The following is an 18,419-nucleotide window of genomic DNA, read 5'->3' on the forward strand; positions in this document are numbered from 1 at the left end:
GAAGCCCTAGGGAGAAAATCGGGGCGGCTTGCGGACAGTCCACAGTCTCGGGCCCGGGTATGCATGCCTATCTCGGGAGATCTCCCGCCTTATTCGCACTTCTTAACATTCAATCCCAATAAGCAGTGAATGCGTACCCTTGTGTCCTATTACATACTTAAGGTGAATTAAGGTGAGCGATAGCCGAAAAAAAGAACGTTATTTCGGGTATAACACATCACGTCATTGGAAGTCTTTCCCACCGCCACGCCGTCGCCCACAACCCGACGGTGGCAGCCGATGAAGGCGGCAAAAAGGCTTGCAGTTTGACAGGCGGGCGGTGGCTTTCTCAAATTGAGTTTTCTGGGATGAACTTGGGTGCTTGAATATTGGCAATTGTACACTACGGCGAAGGCCCAAAGAAGGGTATTCCCGGTTGTGCCGAAAAGGGGCGCTTGCGGCTTGCTCGTTTGGAGACGGCCCCGATCCGGCCTAGCGGGCCCACCCCGAGCCCCGTGTGCAAATTTCCCACCAGCAGAAGCTTCGCACCTGGGCGGCTCTCTCTCGACTTCAACGTGCGTTCTCGCAGTCTTGTAGCACCCCCTGCATCGTCATCCATACAAGATGCAAACGAGATGTGGGCTCGACTTCATTAATATCAAGCGCCCACTCAACACCCTGTTCATTTCTCTCTGGCTGTGTTGGTCCGCCTCTCCCACCCGAGCCCAGGCCCTGGTCTTTCCATGACTCCTTTCGCTGCGGGATCCTGCAGTTTCTGCTTCTTTGCTTCTAGCCAAAGTTGCTACTGTGTATGGGGCATGCCTTGCCTTGCCTTGCCTTGCCGCCGCAACCTGGGACCTGCAGGCCGCACACGTACGGAAAAGGCGTGGCCTCATCAACCATGGCCTCACCTGAAGTCAGGGACAACTCCGCAATCTAATCCCACTCACTGCGGACGGAGTACGTAGTAGTGCGTACAGGCCTAATTCGCTTGACAGAGGCTTGCAAGATGCATCCGCTGAACCGGGAAACCTTGCCGTGAAACAAAGTGCTTCTGCAAGGCCCATCTCCCCAAAGGAGCCTTCTACTCTATTCCTCGCAGCTAAACCTGCGGGGTCATCTCCTTTCCAGGAACCACGGAGCGAGGATGGAGTTGAATCTTCATCCCAAGGGTTAAAGTCCAGGAAGCCGAGGGAGACCTACATAAAGGAGCTGGTCTGCCAACGCGTAACGCAACCCTCGTTTCGTTTGAGCTTAGCTACATTCTCTATCGTACATTGAACTTCCTCAAGCAAGGCCAAGGCATCGATTGCTGCGACCTGCGTCCTCTCTTTCTTTTCGAAACATTCCATTCGCTCAAACCCTTGAATTCAAGCTTTCTCCAAGCCGCCCGGTCGGTTTAGGCATATACACGCTCACTTACACCCAAAACTCCCAAGCCAACCACACAACCAACCCGCAAAAATGAAGTTCACATGGAGCATCGCCAGCGCGGCTCTGCTGGCCACCCGCGCCCAGTGCGAGATCCTTTGGGATGGTCGTTTCAACGACATGACCTCTGCCACTGACCTCGACAAGTGGTCCTGGAGCAGCCAGGTCGGTCCCTACCAGTACTACATCCACGGTTCCGGCGCCACCACCGACTACGTCAACCTCTCTTCCGACTTCAAGAACCCGGCCGACACGGGCTCCAAGCAGGGTGCCAAGATCTCCCTGACCAGCACCTCCTTCTGGAACGGCCAGACCATGCGCCGTACCGAGCTGATCCCCCAGACCACCGCCGCCATCGGCAAGGGCAAGCTCTTCTACCACTTCTCCCTGAAGCGCAGCGACACCAACGCCCCTTCCCTCAACAAGGAGCACCAGATCGCCTTCTTCGAGAGCCACTTCGTCGAGATGAAGTCTGGCTGGCAGAGCGGCGCCACCGGCACCGAGGACCCCCTCCTCCGTTGGGTCGTCGGCGGCAAGACCGAGTGGAGCGTCAACTGGGACGCTGACGTCTGGCACAACGTTGCCTACGAGATCGACTTTGACGGCGGCTCCGTCGGCTTCTGGCACTCTACCGGCGCCGAGGCCCTGACTCAGGTCGTTGCCCCCGTCACTGCCTCCGCCTCCAGCAACGGTGCCGACTGGCACGTCGGTGTCCTCGAGCTCCCCCGTGACGGCTACGCCGACGAGACCGAGGACTTCTACTTCTCCGGCGTCTACATTGAGAACGGCGAGATCACCAAGGCTGTCGGCTCCGGGTCTTCCGACACCGGCTCCTCCGCCCCTGCTTCCTCTGCTGCCCCCGCCGCCACCTCGGCCGCCGCCGCCTCCTCCTCTGCTCCCGCTGCTGCCGCCCCTACCACTGCGGCTCCTACCACCACCACCGTCCCTACCACCAGCGCTGCCCCCGTCTCCTCCGCCGCTCCCGTCGAGTCTGAGCCCGCTTCCTCCTCTGCTCCCGTCGCCACCCCCGTTTCCTCTGCCGCTCCCGTTGTCTCCGAGGAGCCCTCCGCTCCCGCTGCCACTACCCCGGCTGCTGCCACCACCAGCTCTGCTCCCGCTGCCTCTGCCAGCGCCAAGCCCGCGTGCCGTCGCCGCCGCCGCCGCAACCACGCCAAGCGCAACTAAGCGTTTCCGCTGTTGATTGGAGCTTGAGGAGAACGAACGCTGCTCGGGTGTCCCTTTGGACTCCGAAGCGAGGATAGGACCACTTCTGATGTACATATCATTTTTGCATATAAGACTTGTCACTGTGCCTATTGGACTTAGTTTTGAATATATTCTTCAGTGTACGATACCAAAGCTGCCCGCTCTTTTGATGTCTGAACTGTGATGAAGAACTAGTGACTCACCACTTGACGACTCCCTGGCTGTGTTGAATTGCTGGATTTGCCTCTAGTAACAAGTGGTGAACGACGAAATTTGGCAGATTTTTGGACCTTCTTAGGTGACTGAACAAGCTCGTACACTAGAGATACTTTGCTACCTGCTCTTCAGTCCATTTCCAAAAGTCCTCGGCGAGACCTGTACCGCCCTCTTCGCGGGACTTGGAGCCCTGGACAAGGTCATCCCGAATGGCATAAAAACGACCCCAGGGAACAACTGTAAGACGTCCAATTAGTAAACCATAAAATTCAGCAGACAAGGTCGGACGCACCCCAATCGCCCGTCTTCTCAATGGTCACATCGGGAGATAACGCCGCAAATAATTCCGTGTAAGCGCCATTGATGGCAGGATATGTGGTGGCTTTTCTGAACAGCGTCGGGATCAGCGCCGTGATGTGGCGATCCAGCTCTGATGAGAGGTTTCCTGGATTCAAGGCCTTTGGATAGTTAGTTATCCATTTCATATGCTCTTGACCAGATATTTGCCAAGACTTACTAGACTGATGACGCCGTCGGCTTTGTGTCGCTTGGCGAACTCAGTAGAGTGGAAGTAGTTGCCTGCCTTGCTGATGCCGTACTTGAACTCCTTGATTCTATCTCTACTGTAGTCGAGATTATCGATCTCGATGGCAGGGTTGGGCGACAAGACCTCCGCGGCTGAGCTGGAGACCCAGACAACACGACAACTGTCTTTGGGTGCCGTCTTGGCCGTTTGCACCAGAGTCGGCGTCAGCAACTTGGTGAAGAGGAACGGGCCGACACAATTTGTTCCCAGCTGTAATTCGTACCCCTGGGCTGTCTTGCTCCCCTGAGGCGGCATCATGACACCGGCATTGTTGATGAGAAGATGCAGCTGCGTCTCCTTGGCGAGGAAGGCATCGGCTGCGGGTTTGATGGTGGTGAGGTCGGCCAGATCCAGAGTGAGGAGATCCAGCTTTCCTGTAGAATTAGGTACCGCCTCCTTGATAGCGTTGATGGCTGAACGGCCCTTTTCTTCCGAACGAGAGGTAGCGTAGACAGTGGCGTTCTTGGAGTACAGAATTTGTGCGACTTCCTTGCCAACACCGGTGTTTGCTCCTGTAACGATGCAGATCTGCGACGTGTAAGTATCAAGCGAGTCATGATGAGGGTATTACGTGAGATACTGACTCTGCCAGAGAGATCGGGAATATCCTTCTCTGTGAATTGCGGCCGCGGCGGAAAGGCCTGGGTGAAGATGCTGAAAGGGTTGAGCATCCTGACTTGCCTCCCTTATAGCAATCTCGAAGCAAGAAACGGCGTAACCTAGACGATGTAGGACAGAAGTAGTGAGAGTAATAAGAATATGGAATAACTCAAGTGCGATCAGAGAGACCGACGTCACCAATCCAACGGTTAGACACAAGCGCAGTAGATAGACTGATAGTCTGCAGAAGATGGTCAAGCAGTGACCGCCAGAGACTTCATTGGCCCGAAGCTAACTTGGAATAGTGGAGTGCGCCTTTGCTGGTTTGGGAACCGCTCTAGACCTCACCGAGACTTGATCTAGTTTCTGATTGGCTTACACACCGAAAAAGTATCCCACCGGCCAGACAAGGTGCTGATATGCGATCGAAGTCGATATAAGACATAATCAATACTTAGCAAGGTAAGTAGGTTGAAAATACTCTCTATAGGCACTTTAAGCCATCTTGATATATGGTAATTATCTTACTTGAATATGACTGAATATGACTACCTGATTTGCTTACTAAGGTAGATATACCATGACAATGAGATAAGACTGGGTGAAACCTCCAGAGGCGCCTTCCCCGGCCGTATAATGCAAGCCGAGCCACGTGATGCTTGTCAGGCGACCGGTGTGGGGTGGGGCTGCCGAAGGAACATCAGCCGGGAGTCAATTCGGCAATGTGATTGGCACGGCGTCGAGGTCTGGGACTGATGGCAGCACGAGCCAACGTCTAATGCACAACTGCAAGACAAGAAAGAACCCAAAGACCACTTTTTTTTCTGTCTTTCCATCCTTTCAGCCACACATAACCCGCACTTGGGCTTTCTATTCGTCGGCGTTGTTTTGGTTGCTGAGGTATCTCATTCTCCTCTGCTGCGGATACCTGACCTTACCTCACCTCACGGAGTTCCCGTACTACGTACAGATACACTACCAACAGACTACCCGGTCTTCAGAACAGACCACACGCTAAGGTGCCGACCGAACAAGAACCAAACATCGGAAAGTGTGAGCCTCACCTTTTCTTGCCCGGGCCACAGATCGCACCACACACTGCACACTGCACACACTGCACCGACACCGCACATCCGTCGCATCTGGTCGTTTGGGACAAAACCTCGCCGGTCCATTCTCACACCCCCAGATCAACTTCCACGTCTCCCAGCGACACGTTATATCCATCAGGTGCATCAGCTCTCTTTCGCGACTCCCGCCTTGGCAGCCACGCCCCACCAAGAGATCGGCCGCTCTTCAGCCTTGTGCGTGTGTGTGTGCCAGCACGTTGATGCACTCCGCCGCGATATAAAGAAGCCAGAGGCGTGGATCGTGCTGTCCCACTTTGCATCTTCTATTCGACTTCGAATTCTCATGCCCCTCGCGCCTTCCCACTGATGCCAAGCTGAGGTACGGATCGTCAAAGATATGCTCTGATTCGAGGCCAACCAAACAATCCACCTACCAACTCTCTTCTTGCCGATCCCTCAGCTTCTTCCACAATCGACCGGCCAGCTGCGTCTCCAAGTGCTTCGCAATACTCTTGCGCGACAACTCCAACCGACCGTGCACCTGCGACTATCGGTCGCTCCGGATCGAATATCGACACATCTACAAAACACTACTCCAGGAACATCATACACTCTGGCAGCAACATGTCTCTTCCCCGTATGTTCCTGCGCTTTAGGTCTTGTTGCCTGCAACGCTGTCGCTAAACTGATTTCTGCAGTGAGCTCTGAAGATGAGGATAACTACACGGCCATCATAGATGGCATCCTTGCGACCGCGGACTTGACGACCATCACTCGCAAGAAGATCCGTTTGGGTCTGGAGAAAGCTCTTGGCGGGAAGGACCTGACTGCTCAGAAGGTAATTATATACCCAGTAATCCCACTGCCAGCTGCAGACATACACCTACCAATAACCTGGGTCAAAGCTAACACAGATGCTTGCAGGATGCCATCAAGGCGCTGATAGAAGAGCGATTCGACGCCATCTCGGGTTCCAACGACGCAGCCCCCGACTCGTACTCCGCAAGTCCCGCCCCGAAGCGCGAAGCCAACGGCCACGACGATGATATTGATGGCGAGATTGAGGTGTCCGTCGCGCCTGTCCGGAAGAGACAGAAGCGTGAGGACTCGTCTGAAGACGCCGATGCCAAGCTCGCTGCGAAGCTACAAGCTCAGGAAAACCAAATGGCAAGAGGAAGGACAACTCGAGGCGGCAATGGCGCAAGCAGTAAGGGTAGCAAAGCGGCCAAGAAGAAGAAGGCGCCCCGCAAGAAGAGCGACAAGAAGATTGACGACAGCGACGTCGAGGACAGCGGCGAAGCGCCGAAACGCAAGGCTGGTGGTGGATTCCAAAAGCCCTTCAACTTGAGCGAGCCGTTGTCAGAGTTGCTTGGCGAACCTCAGGTATGATTTTTCCGGGATGACATGCTGTCTGACAACAACATGCTGACTTTTTACCCCAGCTCTCTCGCCCGCAGGTTGTCAAGAAGCTCTGGGAACACATCAAGGGCAACGACCTACAGGATCCGGAAAACAAGAGACAAATCATTTGCGACGACAAGATGCACGCGATTTTCAAACAATCCAAGGTGGATATGTTCCAAATGAACAAGATGATCGGGGCCCATCTTTACCCGGTTGAGGAGCAGTGAGAGCATATTTAAGGAGGGACATGGTCCAAGGATGAAAATAACACGGACAAGCGGTGCGATTTAAAGCAATAGCGTCTTTCTGGTTTGGGATGGGCAATCAGAACTTTCCGGGCGGTTTGGTTGGACATCCGGGTCGGGTACAGGCAGCAAATGGATGGCGAATCGCGAAGTGCCTTCTAGTGTGGTTGTTGGAGGAGGATATCAGTAGAGGGTGGGTTCGTTGTCGCCATGGCATCTTTACATACTTAGTATTTGGCCATGCTGGATGTTGCAGCTGTGGCTGCAACTGCAGGCTCTACGCTACCTGAGGTAGAGAATCTAGGCTAGCTCGGCCTTTGGAATCGGTCGAGACTAGTCTCCCTTGAAATACACTCTATTAAGATACTGGTTTAGTCCTCTGCCTGTCCAATGACGCAACATATTTTGGGAAGTCAATGATGCAAGACCATAGGCATCGAATGAGAGAGAAACTGGCACCGCACAACAATGCTTCAGCTACAGCAGAGAAACGATGATTACAGATGAGTCATTTTGTATGCAACTCATATTGGGGTACCTGAGGTAAGGCAGAGGCGATTCTAAATCGAGATATCTGACATCCATTGAGAAAGACTTCGAATGCCTCTTGCACCGCCTCGATGAGTCGAGTGCAAAGCCACAAATGTGGCCTGGAACCGGCTGGTGACTCCGCGAAGCTCAGCTGTCAGCTCGTGGTTGTTGCTGTGTTATGTAAGCCTCGAAGCTTCTTCAGATGGCGGCATGGCGGTATGGCGGTTGCAGGGGTGAATGACGCACACCGAGAGCACGGAGAAACCCCGGTCGGCGGTCGCTTACCAGAATGGAAGTTAGTACTCTCAGTGGCAGCAGCTGCCACCTCAACGAGCAATGGAAGGGGACTTTTTTTTGCTGGACCCCGCCATGAGTTCCCTCCACCCACCAATGCCAGAGCCAATCCAACCCACTCGCGGTTCCCTTGGGAGCCACACATAATCATTAATTTCGACGTACATCGTCTCGCAGCGCCCGATTAAAAGTACCGGGTTGCCCGTCTGTATCCCGGCCTTTTCCTACTCTCTTACCAATTTACGCTACCTCTTCAAGTCACTGCACGCAATCTGGAACGAGCTGTTCAGTTGCAGCTACACCGGCCCACAAGCAAGCTCAAGTGGAGGACCAATTTCGCGCATCCAAGAAAGGCACTGCCAGTGTAAGACCGTTGGTCTCGGCAGGATTGTCCAGCCGACTCGACAGTCTCATTATCTACGAGAAAGACGACTCTCCCGATGGCTGATACTCACGCTGCCGGCGGCGACTCGAACCCCTCGAGGGGTAATCGCAACCGTGGAAGAGGTCGCGGCGGCGGTGGTGGAGGTGGAGGAGGAGCCAACGCTGGAACCCGTGGAAGAGGAAGAGGAGGACGTGGCAGAGGCGGTAATAACGCTGCTGCGTCAACCCAGCCAGAAACCTCGAGCGCATCACAGGCCCCCGTCACCAAAGCCGATAACAAGGTGCTCACACGTACGGCTGCAGCGGACGATGATACCGCGAGCAGCGACGGAGAGGTGTGCTTCATTTGCGCAGAGCCCATCAAGTTCCACTCGATTGCACCATGCAACCATAAGACCTGCCACATCTGTGGTCTACGCATGAGAGCCCTGTACAAGACCAAGGACTGTCCTCATTGTCGAGTAAGTCTTACTTACACTGACGCGCCATTGATACGCCGAGACTAACTTCAAGCAAGACTGCTTCTCCCTTTGTCGTTTTCACGGACGATGCGAACAAGCGATACGAGGACTATACCGACGCCGACATCACGAGCTTCGACAGCAACATTGGCATCCGATATACCAATGAGGAAATTGTCGGCGACACTGTCGTGCTCCTGCGATACAATTGCCCCGCGGAAGACTGTGTCTTTGCCGGTTTAGGCTGGCCAGATCTTCATAGACACGTTCGTTCAACGCATCATATGAAGATGTGCGACCTGTGTACCAGAAACAAGAAGGTCTTTACCCATGAGCATGAACTCTTTGCGGACAAGGAGCTCGAGAAGCATATGAGGCACGGAGACGACAGGCCAGGTGCCATTGACCAGACGGGCTTCAAGGGACATCCCCTATGCGGGTTCTGCGGATCGCGCTTCTACGACGACGATAAGCTCTTTGATCACTGCCGCGAAAAGCACGAAAGATGTTTCATCTGCGACCGGAGAGACTCGAGACACCCCCACTACTTTGTCAACTACAATGCTTTGGAGAAGCACTTTGAAAAAGACCATTTCCCCTGTCTGGACAAGGAATGCCTAGAGAAGAAATTCGTCGTCTTTGAGTCGGAAATGGACTTGAAGGCGCATCAACTGGAAGAGCATGCCAACTCTCTGTCCAAGGATGTGCGGAGAGATGCGAGGGTAGTCAACATGTCAGGCTTTGACTACAGATCGACATACGAGACTGAGAGACGTGGAGGAGGTGGCGGCGGTAGAAGCGGCGGCAGCGGTGGCGATGGTCCCTCCAGCGGACGCCAAGGCCGTGGCCGTGGCCGGGATCCCAATGCCGAACCCATACCTCATAGCTCTGCGCAACCGCTGCGTCGGGATGAGCTTGCCTTCCAAAGACAAATGGCAATCCACTCGGCACAGTCAGTTACTAACCGTACCTTTGGCGGTTCTCTCTCCCAGCCAGCGAGTACGACACCCGCTTCTTCGTCTCGCCGAGGTAATGGTGCGCCGGCACCTGGGGGTTCATCACGTCAAGCCCCTGCAGCTGCAGCCGGACCTGCGCCTGCGCTGCCTACGGCCGAGATGGAGCAGCTCAATGTGACTGACATTGCATCATTGCCTCCTCAGGAGAGAGCGGTGATGCTGCGCCACCAAGGCGTCGTTGAGCGCGCTTCAAACCTGCTTGGCCACGATCAGTCTAAGATGAAGGAGTTCCGCGATTACATTTCAAATTTCCGAAAAGGAAGTTTGACCGCCCCTCAACTGGTCGATGCCTTCTTCTCGCTCTTCGCTGATACATCGTCAAACGCATTGGGTACATTGGTCCGTGAAGTTGCTGACCTATTCGAGGATAAGAGCAAGGTCGCGGCTCTGCACAAAGCGTGGCAGGACTGGAGAGCCATCAACGAAGACTACCCGTCTCTGCCTGGCTTGGGCGGTATGCACGGCGCGACGACGGCTTCAAGCGGCTGGGCTAGTGCAGCCTCGCCGTCCCCCACTGCGCCAGCTGCCGCACCGAGCTCGAACCAGAAGCACTCCAACCGCGTGTTGAGGCTGAAGAACAGCACCCGAGCCGGCGCCTCGGGGCCTAAACCGGTGGCCCCGGCCGCTTCGGCGAACTGGGTTTCCACGTCGGGCTCCTCTCGCCCTCCAGCGCCATCGGCCTTCCCTGCCCTCCCCGCGGCCTCGTCCTCCAAGTCGACGGCACCACAGCCATCCTGGATTGGGCCGAACAACCCCTCCGCTTCGAGATCCTCGGGCTCCGCAGGACCCGTGCGCTCGACACCAGCCGGTCGACCGCCACCATCATCTGCTTTCCCCGCGTTGCCTCCGGCACAGAAGCCCCTCACAACAATCTTTGGCTATGGATCGGGACGAGGTGTGCGACGCGATCTGGGCGGCGCTGCCAGTAACTTCAGCTGGGGATCGGCCCCAGGAAGCGGAGCCGCGAGCGAGAATGTATCGGAGAGGGAAGACGAGGAAGCTGGTCAGAGCACAGGTGGCAAGAAGAAGAAGGGCAAGAAGGTGCTTGTCCAGTGGGGTTGAGAAGCTGGGAGATGCCTCACAAGGCGTTCTGAGATGGGGGTGATGAACGACACTGTTTGACGGTACATCGAGCCTCGCAGCGTGTAAAAGATTGCTGAACACTTAAAGGATTTGGCCATACGTGGGTGGTCTGCAGTTTTCAGGAGGTATAAAGAAAAGAAAGAGTAACAGACACAATAGACCAGAGAAAAGTAACAGGTCTTCAATGAATAGAGCAAATGTGTGGCTACCTACCGCTCTGGGTCATGACATGTACCTTGTAGATCGTCTCGAGCAGTGAGGACCCGGATAGACCTGGCGACCTGCCAAAGGTAATTTTCTTACGCGTCTGTCTGTGCAAGGGCAAGTAGTGGATCTGATACATATAACTTCGGGCTACGAAAAGTAGACTACTTTTTGCAGTATACTTATTACTACAGCATTGGAATCGAAGATTCTGAGTAGGTATCAGGAGGCTCTCCAACATTTTTTACAATTCCACTAGGGGAGCTTATCAGATCACGGAAAAGTAGAACAAGTTTGAAAGCATGGCAAAATCATTGACTTTTATGCGTATCGACATCTCAAAGACCGGCTGGCTCATAGTACTCCCGGAACCGATCAGTACTATCCCATTCCACGGTCCACACCACGTTCCAACAATCTAGCAAAAGTCTAGGAAACTTGACTGTCCAGAACGCCAAGTAACCTTCTGGCAAAGGACCAACTGCCCGCTTTAGCGCGTCGGGCATATCCTCGTAATGGTTCTTCTTATTGCGCAGAGCTCTCAACAGATCAAGCAGCTTGGACCCAGTGTATTTGCGCTGCTTGCCCAAAGAGTCCACAAAGTCTCGTGGCAGAAGCCGAAGGAAATCTCCCTTGGTGATCGCCGGAGCATGCTTCTCCAAATGAACAAGATGATCACTTGGGGGGTCTCTGGGTTCCTTCTCAAAGTGATCCGAGACGTCGCACAAGAAAGCAAGGCGCTTCTTGGCAGACCAGAAGAACGGATGAGCCATGACATCGCGAGCTGAAGGGCGCTCCTTCGGATTCGCATCCAACATCGAGCCGATGAGATGCTTTGCCTCATAGGCAAAGTCGCCAAGAGCATCCAGTGGCGCCAAGTTGTAGTTGCCCTTGCGGATGTTCACCTCCCTCATGTAGCGATCGCCACAGTCGAAAGGATGGGAACCATTCGTCAGGACATAGAAAAACACCAAGCCCAAGCTGAATATGTCAATGGAGCGAGTAGCACGGCGGTTGGACATCATGTCGGAACCAACCAGGATAGAGCCCGATCCACTCTGGATACTGGACTCCATAGTGGCAGTGTCCCTGGCGTCGTCGTCGAGTAGCAGTTCAGGGGCTCGCCAGCCAGACGTTCCCGCAGCGCGGCCAGTAGTGGCACCGAAGGAGGACTGACCACCCTCTAGCTTTTTGCAGAGACCAAAATCGGATACAAGAAGGCGCGGTCGTCCATCCTTGCCCATGTTGACCAAAATGTTCTGAGGCTTGAGATCGCGGTGGACAATGCGAAGGTTGTGTAGATGGTGGATGCCGTTAGTGATTTGGTACAAGACACCTGGCAAATCCATCTTGCCTGCTTGAGCCAGTCGGGTGAAGTGATGAGGCTTCTCAATGACATCAGCCAGAGAGGCTGCACAGCGCTCGAGAGCAATGTACAGGAACCCATCGCGTTGCTGTTGAGCGTAGTATCGAATGACTAGAATTAATTGTTAGATACTTCCTTGAAAGCAGCCATGTTTCTGTCTTACCATTGGGATGGTCGTCGCTCTCTCGCAGCAACTTTGTCTCCTGGGAAGCAATGTCGTAGAACTGGATAAGCATCCGCTTGACAGCTACTTCGCGGCCATCGAATCGACCGGCAAAGACCAGGGTACCATTGCTGCCTGTGCCGAGTTGGTTCTCGGTGTCAACTTCGATGCCGCCCATCTTGATGATCGATTCTCCCACAGTTTGCATGTCGTTTGTCATGGTCATGACATCGGGCTCCAGACCAGTAGCCTGTACACCCAACTTCTTTGCCTTATTGACAGCTTCCTCAACGGAAGCACGTGGCTCGTCATCGCGAGATTGAGACATTTCTTCTCTCTTCTTCCCCTTGCGGTGCTTCGTGCCTCCGCGACGGCCACGGTGAGCGGGCTTCTTCTTCTTGACCTCAGGGGTGCCAGGTTCAGGGGGGGTGGCAGAAGTCTGGGTCTCGGCACCGGGAGCCGATGGATCCGCGATAGGCATCTTGTCATCATCCTTCTCTTTCTCAGGGGCAGGCTCAACAGAGGGAACCCCATCCTCGGATACTGGCTTCTTGTCGGCAACAGGCTCTTCTGGCACTAAAGGTGCGGCCGCCCGCTGAGGAGCGGATGGTGGGATCTCGTCATGTACCGTTTGCTCAGGAGTGGCATCGGCACCCATATCCTCTGTATCGGAAGCAGCCTCGTCTCGCATATACCATTTTGTCGTCTTAGTTTTGTACCACCGACGTAGATCCTTCTGATAGTAAAACAGAACAGAAACAATGAGCACAATCAAGACAGGGTTGGAGAAAAAGTCGATTACACTGTTGGAAACGTGATGAGGAATCGACTTGACTTTGTTGACGATGGTGGGCGTCTCGACAGGATCGTCGTGCGGCACAGTAGTGGGCAGCACTGGGTGATTTTCAGGGTCCACCACTGCATCAGACGCTTCTGCGCGTCCGGGTAGACTGGGAGGCTGATAGATCTTGCCCCTGATGACACCATCCATGTAGTGGGTTCCAACCATTGCGCCGACCCGCTGCGTCTCGTTTAACTTGCCCCATGGCTGAGCAAGCTGCAGCCAGTCTGGCGACGAGGTCTTGGCTACGGGAGCATCCAAGATGAGAGGATAGGAGCGCCCAGACAAGGCGTACCAGTTGCCCATGTCTGTCTGGTTGACGAATATACGCTGACTTCGGATACGAGCGTTGCTGTCATCCTTGGCTGGTGGGACAGGCTGAGGAAGGACGATGAGGTCGGGGTTGCTCAACGGTTCCAATCCCACGGGCCTGCAGACGTCGAAAACCTTGACTACAGGCGAAGCAAACTGCGCGTTGCAAAAAATGGGCAGTTTGTCCTTGTGGGCATTGGCGTAGTCAACACCATAAATCTTGCCATCGTGGGTGGTGGTATGGTAGCGCTGGTCGATGGACTGGTGGTGTTGGTTAAGCAGGTCGTAGTCGTTTGTGTTGGGAGTCCAGTCAAAGAACTTGAGTGTAGCGATCGGGCGACCGTCTCTGCGGGCAATGCCAACCTCGTACTCGGTACGACCAAGCGTGATCGTACCAGTCGAGCTACACTCTTCGTTATTCTGGTCGTAGAGTGCATTCGGGCGTAGGCAGCTCTCTGCTTCGTTGACGTGTGAGCCGCCAGAGCCAAACCACTTGAGCACACGACCTGTAGCGGCATCGAGTGTAATCATGGTAGTCTTCTTGGTACCAGTATAGACGATTGGCGGATTGTCGAGGGCCGAGGCGCCCTCGTCGACCATCTGTTTCATGGTCAAGCCCGTGGATAGTAGTCTGGGCTCGGTGGAGCCAGCTGGAGACCAGTAGTAAATGTCTCCATCGCGATTGGGCTCGATGGCCCAGATGTAGTGATCGATGTGGTTGTAGTCGTCGTCCAGGTCGGAGGCGTTGAGACGGTAATGTTTGGTCTCAACCATGGACTGGTCAACCTCGAGATGCCAGCGTTCGGTGGCGTGGTTGCGATCAGTGGCATAGAGGTGTCCATCGACGGTCGCCATAAGAACGAAGTCTTCTACTTCCCAATCCTTCAGACTCCGCGCATGGTGCTGCGTAGAGATCCCACCACCGCCAACGCGGGAGGCAATGGGTCGATGTCCAGAAGGAGGTGCTCGGACGGACTGAGCCGGAGCCAAAGTTGCGATGGCGCTCGCATCGTGAGGAATAAGTATGTTGTCGGGGTTGGACCGACGGTCGTGTGGTTGTTTGTTATTGGGTTGAGGTTGGGGTTGCTTCGAGGTTACGGAGTTTCGGCGCCTCGGAGACTCGACAGCATTGTCGGCCTTGATGTTGGTAGCGGCCCAGTTGCGGGCGGCAGCGTCGGGGAGGGCATCACGAACAGCTTCGTGTTGACTGCTTCCAGCAGGGGTTTGGTGTTGATGGATTCTATGTATCTGGGCTACCGGCTCGATGGGTTTTTGCTGTTGTTGAGCATCGGCGAGTGGGAGGCATGAGATGGCGAGTACAGCGAGAGCAAGGAGGTAAGTTCGCTGACGAGCAACGCGCCTCCCGTCGCCTGGAGGCCGTCGCAGCATGATCTGTGTGTGTTTTATGCGGAAGGGATTTACATCAACGCTTCCCAGTGTTGTTTACAGAGCAGGCGAGACATAGGAGCAGCTGAGGGCGTCGGCGAGGTTGTGTTCGAGGTGGTGGTGTCGATGGTCCGACGGCGGCAGAGGACCATGTGAATGTGGGTTGGGCTAGCGAAGTAAATCGGAGCCCACAACGAGGAAGAGTAGGTACACACACAACAAGTGGGATGGATGCAGCTGTGGATGCGTCTGGGGTATCAACCAAAGGTTTGTTGATGGATGGGAGAATTCGTTGGACGGAAGTGAAGATGAAGTTGAAGTTGAAGATGGAGTTGAAGATGGGGGGAAGAAGTGGTGGTTCGTTTGGGAAGAGGGAGCAGGAGCAGATGGTTTGAATGCTCTTGCTCACTTTCTCTTCTTTTTTTGACCCTGTCAGCTTTGGGTTTTTTGGGGGGGTGAAGCAAAGATACACGCACACGCACCGGGGGTAAGCCAAGCATGGAAGTCACTTTGAGTCTCGAAGGTCGGTTCCTCGAGGAAGGAGGGAGGAAGTTGGGGTCTCTGTCAGCCAGCCCAGTGCCCGCAATCCGTACCTTGCCCCATGCCAATGAATGGGAAGTCAGAAAGACCCGGTCGAACTGGCGACAGGCGGGTTCTGGATGGAAGGCAAGGGAAGCTCTTGGGGGTATTGCAAGTACACAGTGCAGTACAGAAACAGTTTGTGGGCGTCCGTCGTACGACCAGGGCAGCGCCCGGCTGACTGGGATCACCTTTGACCGAAAGGGGGGGCCTTGGGGCCTTTGCAGGCTTGTGCAAGGCCAGGAGATGAGAGAGAGGAAACACCACGGGCTACGCGCACAGCACTGGGCAGACAAACCACCGGAGAGGCCATGTATACTGTGCTAGACACGTTGAAGGGCTTTGGCACTGTCCAGCCCCGCCATTCCCGTCAAGCGAGCCCCACCCATCGCCTCACCTCAGCCACTCAGGGCTCGCAACTTCTCCCCCAGTTTCAAAAGGGAGGGGAAAGAGCGTACCACTGCACCACTGCCTTCACCTGCCACCACCACCACCACCACCACCACTTCTATTCCTCGACGGAGTACGGAGTACGTACATCTACCTACTGCGTAGTGACTTCTCCTCCTCCCGCTACGAATACTTCGTGGTAGACTCTCGCGACACCAGAACCACCCCTTGGAAGCCTCAAACCGTGGCAAACTGAAATCGCGGGGATTTCCCAAGTTTTCTAACCCAAACAGCATGATCTGCCAAACTCCATAACAACCGGTGGAAAAGCGGAACACCGGCTTGGTGATCAGGTTCGTCCAACAAACCTCCATACCTTACCTTAGTCTCTGTGCTACCGCCCCATCTACTAACCAGACACGCAGTGTAGCTTCGAGCCTTCGACTACCTACCTAGATTCAGCCATCACCAATACCACCAATGCTACCATAACCTCCCGATATTCAACACAGAGAATTCAGGGTCCTTGTTAGGGCTCCGCGTCCCGAACCCTTGTGCCAGCCCCCCTAGCCGCTCGCCCAGTCCGAATCGACATGGCTTTCCGGTCTTGACCCGAGTTGCCTAGTGGCCGGTGTCGCAATCCTGCAGTTGCCAGGCTTTCTGTTACAAGGTTTCGCCCGCTCGCTGCAAAGGGATGAGGTCAGCTCAGCACAGTGCACTGCTGGACTCCGTACGGATACTCAGTACCGGCATTCCACACTTCCTCACCAAGCAAAAATGCCCGTCGCCATCGAGTCCTCCACCATTACGCCGTACCTTACCACCGGGGAACTTCTGTGACGGGTTGCGAGCCTGCGAATGTGGCTGGACCTGCGTTCTTGAAGACGACGATCCACAAGACCCGACTGGACTGCGACCTCGACTCTCCACCGCTCCCGGGAGCTAGCTGCTGGCCGGCCTGCTGCTGTCCACTGTGCTGCATACGAATACATAGTATGTACACACGCACCACGCAGCACAGACACTCAAAGGCTCGGTCTACAGTGTACACGGCGCCAGGTGGTCCCGTCACTGTCTTCAGTGTCTTGGAGAGATCGTGGCTGTCTGAGGTCAGTGGTGGGTTTCCCCCATTCGTTTCCATGGTTGGCTGCCGAATCGGAACCTATCCAACGCCGCCCTCAAGCCCGTCGAGCCCGTCGAGCAACGGATCACTCGCCGAGTCTGTCGATGCGGAGGACCATCTTGGATTCTTGATTGACGGAATCGCTGATCCAGCAGATCAGGTGTGTCAGACACAGTGTCCTCAAGGGATGCTTCTCTTTAGCACCGCCGCTATCTGATCGTCGTCATTCGACGCCGGCTGTTCCTGCAGCTTTGTCGTCACTGGTTGGCAAAATAGGAGCGGATGGAGGTGCGGGAAGCAAGCGACGACGACGGACACCCAGAATTCGGTGCGGCATGCCACGGGAGAATAGCCGAACCGGCCCTATCACACTGTGTCGGCATCGCCCCAGAGCTGCAGCATTCGTTCGTACCTTTTTCGCAAGACACACAAGAAGATATATCCTGTTGGCACATGGAAGACCACCCCACTACGTAACTCGCCACCCCCTGATACTTGTCCACAGCCCACCTCCCAAATCACGACAAGAACGCACGCAAACAAACATGTTGCTATCCCCCAAGGTGTTTTGCACGGCATACAGTATGGATACAGAGACTGACTGGATGGATTGTCGAGTCTTGATGGCTTGAACATCTGTAACCATCTTTTCTGCTGGTATTTGGGCTCAAATCGCGACAAGAACTGTCATGCTCTCTCACTTTCAGCCGACGAAATCTTCCCAAATTTGATCAACCCCTCAGCCTTCGCCTTCGTACGGAATCTTTCCTCCATCTGGAACTTGACAAGTGACAAGACGCGACATCCCAGACATCCCGCCATCCCTTTCGTCTTGGCCCTTCCTCCCACTGCGACCGTCTCCCTTCGCAACGTGCCGACCTGCAACGCAAGCTCATCCCATATCCCTTGCTTCGGTGCTTTCTTCGCAAGCTTTACACTTTTCCCAGTCCGAACGGCCCAAAACTCTACGCGGGTGCCCTGCGCCGTTCCTCGGTCCGCCGCAATGATACCTAATAAAAGGGATTGTACCAAACGCACCAAAAAGACCAAACAGGCTCACGGAACATTCCAGCAAACCTTGCCTCTGCTCCTTCACCTTTCGAGGCTCTGACGCCCGCGCGTGTAATAATGCACGGACAAGATGCAGGCCACGACTCGGCATACTTTTCGTCCTGCAGGACTAGCACGTATCAAAAGACCCCCACGACGACAGCCTTAAGTCTGCAGACCTCGTACCTATCTTGCGTCTGTGGCTTTTGCGCATCCAAGGCGAGCAGAGCAAACAGTAGTGGCACCCGAATGCCCATAGATCGATGCGTACGCATCTCGCAATATCCACTTACGGATTCCTGAGTACAAAGTGCGACACTGTGAGCATTGAGGAGTCATTCGAAGGTTCGATTGCCGGCACCCGCTGATGGGCCCGAGTGCGAACAAACGGTCGACGATCCCACTCAGCGGGGCTCAATATTGTGTGATTTGGATCTCAGGTTCAGGCCAACGGCTGGCTCCGGCGACCCCCGGTCCAATGTCCCAGCGGGTCGGGATT

At 54.8% G+C, this 18,419-nt stretch overlaps 8 protein-coding genes across 8 annotated transcripts; 4 read left to right on the plus strand and 4 right to left on the minus strand.

Moving 5' to 3' along the window:
- Positions 1-896: 896 nt before the first annotated feature.
- On the minus strand, positions 897-1,046 carry CCOS01_15715 (uncharacterized protein; the record flags this gene model as incomplete). The annotated part of the gene is made up of 1 exon (XM_060463853.1): positions 897-1,046. The coding sequence occupies one exon, from the start codon at positions 1,044-1,046 to the stop codon at positions 897-899; it is 150 nt and encodes a 49-aa protein (XP_060305608.1).
- A 397-nt stretch (positions 1,047-1,443) lies between these two features.
- On the plus strand, positions 1,444-2,595 carry CCOS01_15716 (uncharacterized protein; the record flags this gene model as incomplete). The annotated part of the gene is made up of 1 exon (XM_060463854.1): positions 1,444-2,595. One exon carries the CDS (start codon positions 1,444-1,446, stop codon positions 2,593-2,595), a length of 1,152 nt encoding a protein of 383 aa, XP_060305609.1.
- A 340-nt stretch (positions 2,596-2,935) lies between these two features.
- CCOS01_15717 (short-chain dehydrogenase) lies at positions 2,936-4,089 on the minus strand (the record flags this gene model as incomplete). Its single annotated transcript, XM_060463855.1, has 4 exons — positions 2,936-3,069; positions 3,125-3,290; positions 3,350-3,946; positions 4,003-4,089. 4 exons carry the CDS (start codon positions 4,087-4,089, stop codon positions 2,936-2,938), a joined length of 984 nt encoding a protein of 327 aa, XP_060305610.1.
- Positions 4,090-5,712: 1,623 nt separating this feature from the next.
- Positions 5,713-6,719, plus strand: CCOS01_15718 (DEK C terminal domain-containing protein; the record flags this gene model as incomplete). The annotated part of the gene is made up of 4 exons (XM_060463856.1): positions 5,713-5,725; positions 5,787-5,926; positions 6,013-6,471; positions 6,531-6,719. The coding sequence occupies 4 exons, from the start codon at positions 5,713-5,715 to the stop codon at positions 6,717-6,719; spliced, it is 801 nt and encodes a 266-aa protein (XP_060305611.1).
- Positions 6,720-8,002: 1,283 nt separating this feature from the next.
- CCOS01_15719 (zinc finger protein) lies at positions 8,003-10,485 on the plus strand (the record flags this gene model as incomplete). The annotated part of the gene is made up of 2 exons (XM_060463857.1): positions 8,003-8,407; positions 8,464-10,485. The coding sequence occupies 2 exons, from the start codon at positions 8,003-8,005 to the stop codon at positions 10,483-10,485; spliced, it is 2,427 nt and encodes an 808-aa protein (XP_060305612.1).
- A 563-nt stretch (positions 10,486-11,048) lies between these two features.
- Positions 11,049-14,781, minus strand: CCOS01_15720 (uncharacterized protein; the record flags this gene model as incomplete). The annotated part of the gene is made up of 2 exons (XM_060463858.1): positions 11,049-12,187; positions 12,240-14,781. The coding sequence occupies 2 exons, from the start codon at positions 14,779-14,781 to the stop codon at positions 11,049-11,051; spliced, it is 3,681 nt and encodes a 1,226-aa protein (XP_060305613.1).
- A 1,532-nt stretch (positions 14,782-16,313) lies between these two features.
- Positions 16,314-16,888, minus strand: CCOS01_15721 (uncharacterized protein; the record flags this gene model as incomplete). The annotated part of the gene is made up of 2 exons (XM_060463859.1): positions 16,314-16,431; positions 16,569-16,888. 2 exons carry the CDS (start codon positions 16,886-16,888, stop codon positions 16,314-16,316), a joined length of 438 nt encoding a protein of 145 aa, XP_060305614.1.
- Positions 16,743-17,001, plus strand: CCOS01_15722 (uncharacterized protein; the record flags this gene model as incomplete). Its single annotated transcript, XM_060463860.1, has 2 exons — positions 16,743-16,752; positions 16,799-17,001. The coding sequence occupies 2 exons, from the start codon at positions 16,743-16,745 to the stop codon at positions 16,999-17,001; spliced, it is 213 nt and encodes a 70-aa protein (XP_060305615.1).
- Between the last annotated feature and the right edge of the window lie 1,418 nt (positions 17,002-18,419).

Source organism: Colletotrichum costaricense, assembly GCF_030867565.1.
Source record: "Colletotrichum costaricense strain IMI 309622 chromosome Unknown Scaffold_25.1, whole genome shotgun sequence".
NCBI lineage: Eukaryota > Fungi > Ascomycota > Sordariomycetes > Glomerellales > Glomerellaceae > Colletotrichum > Colletotrichum costaricense.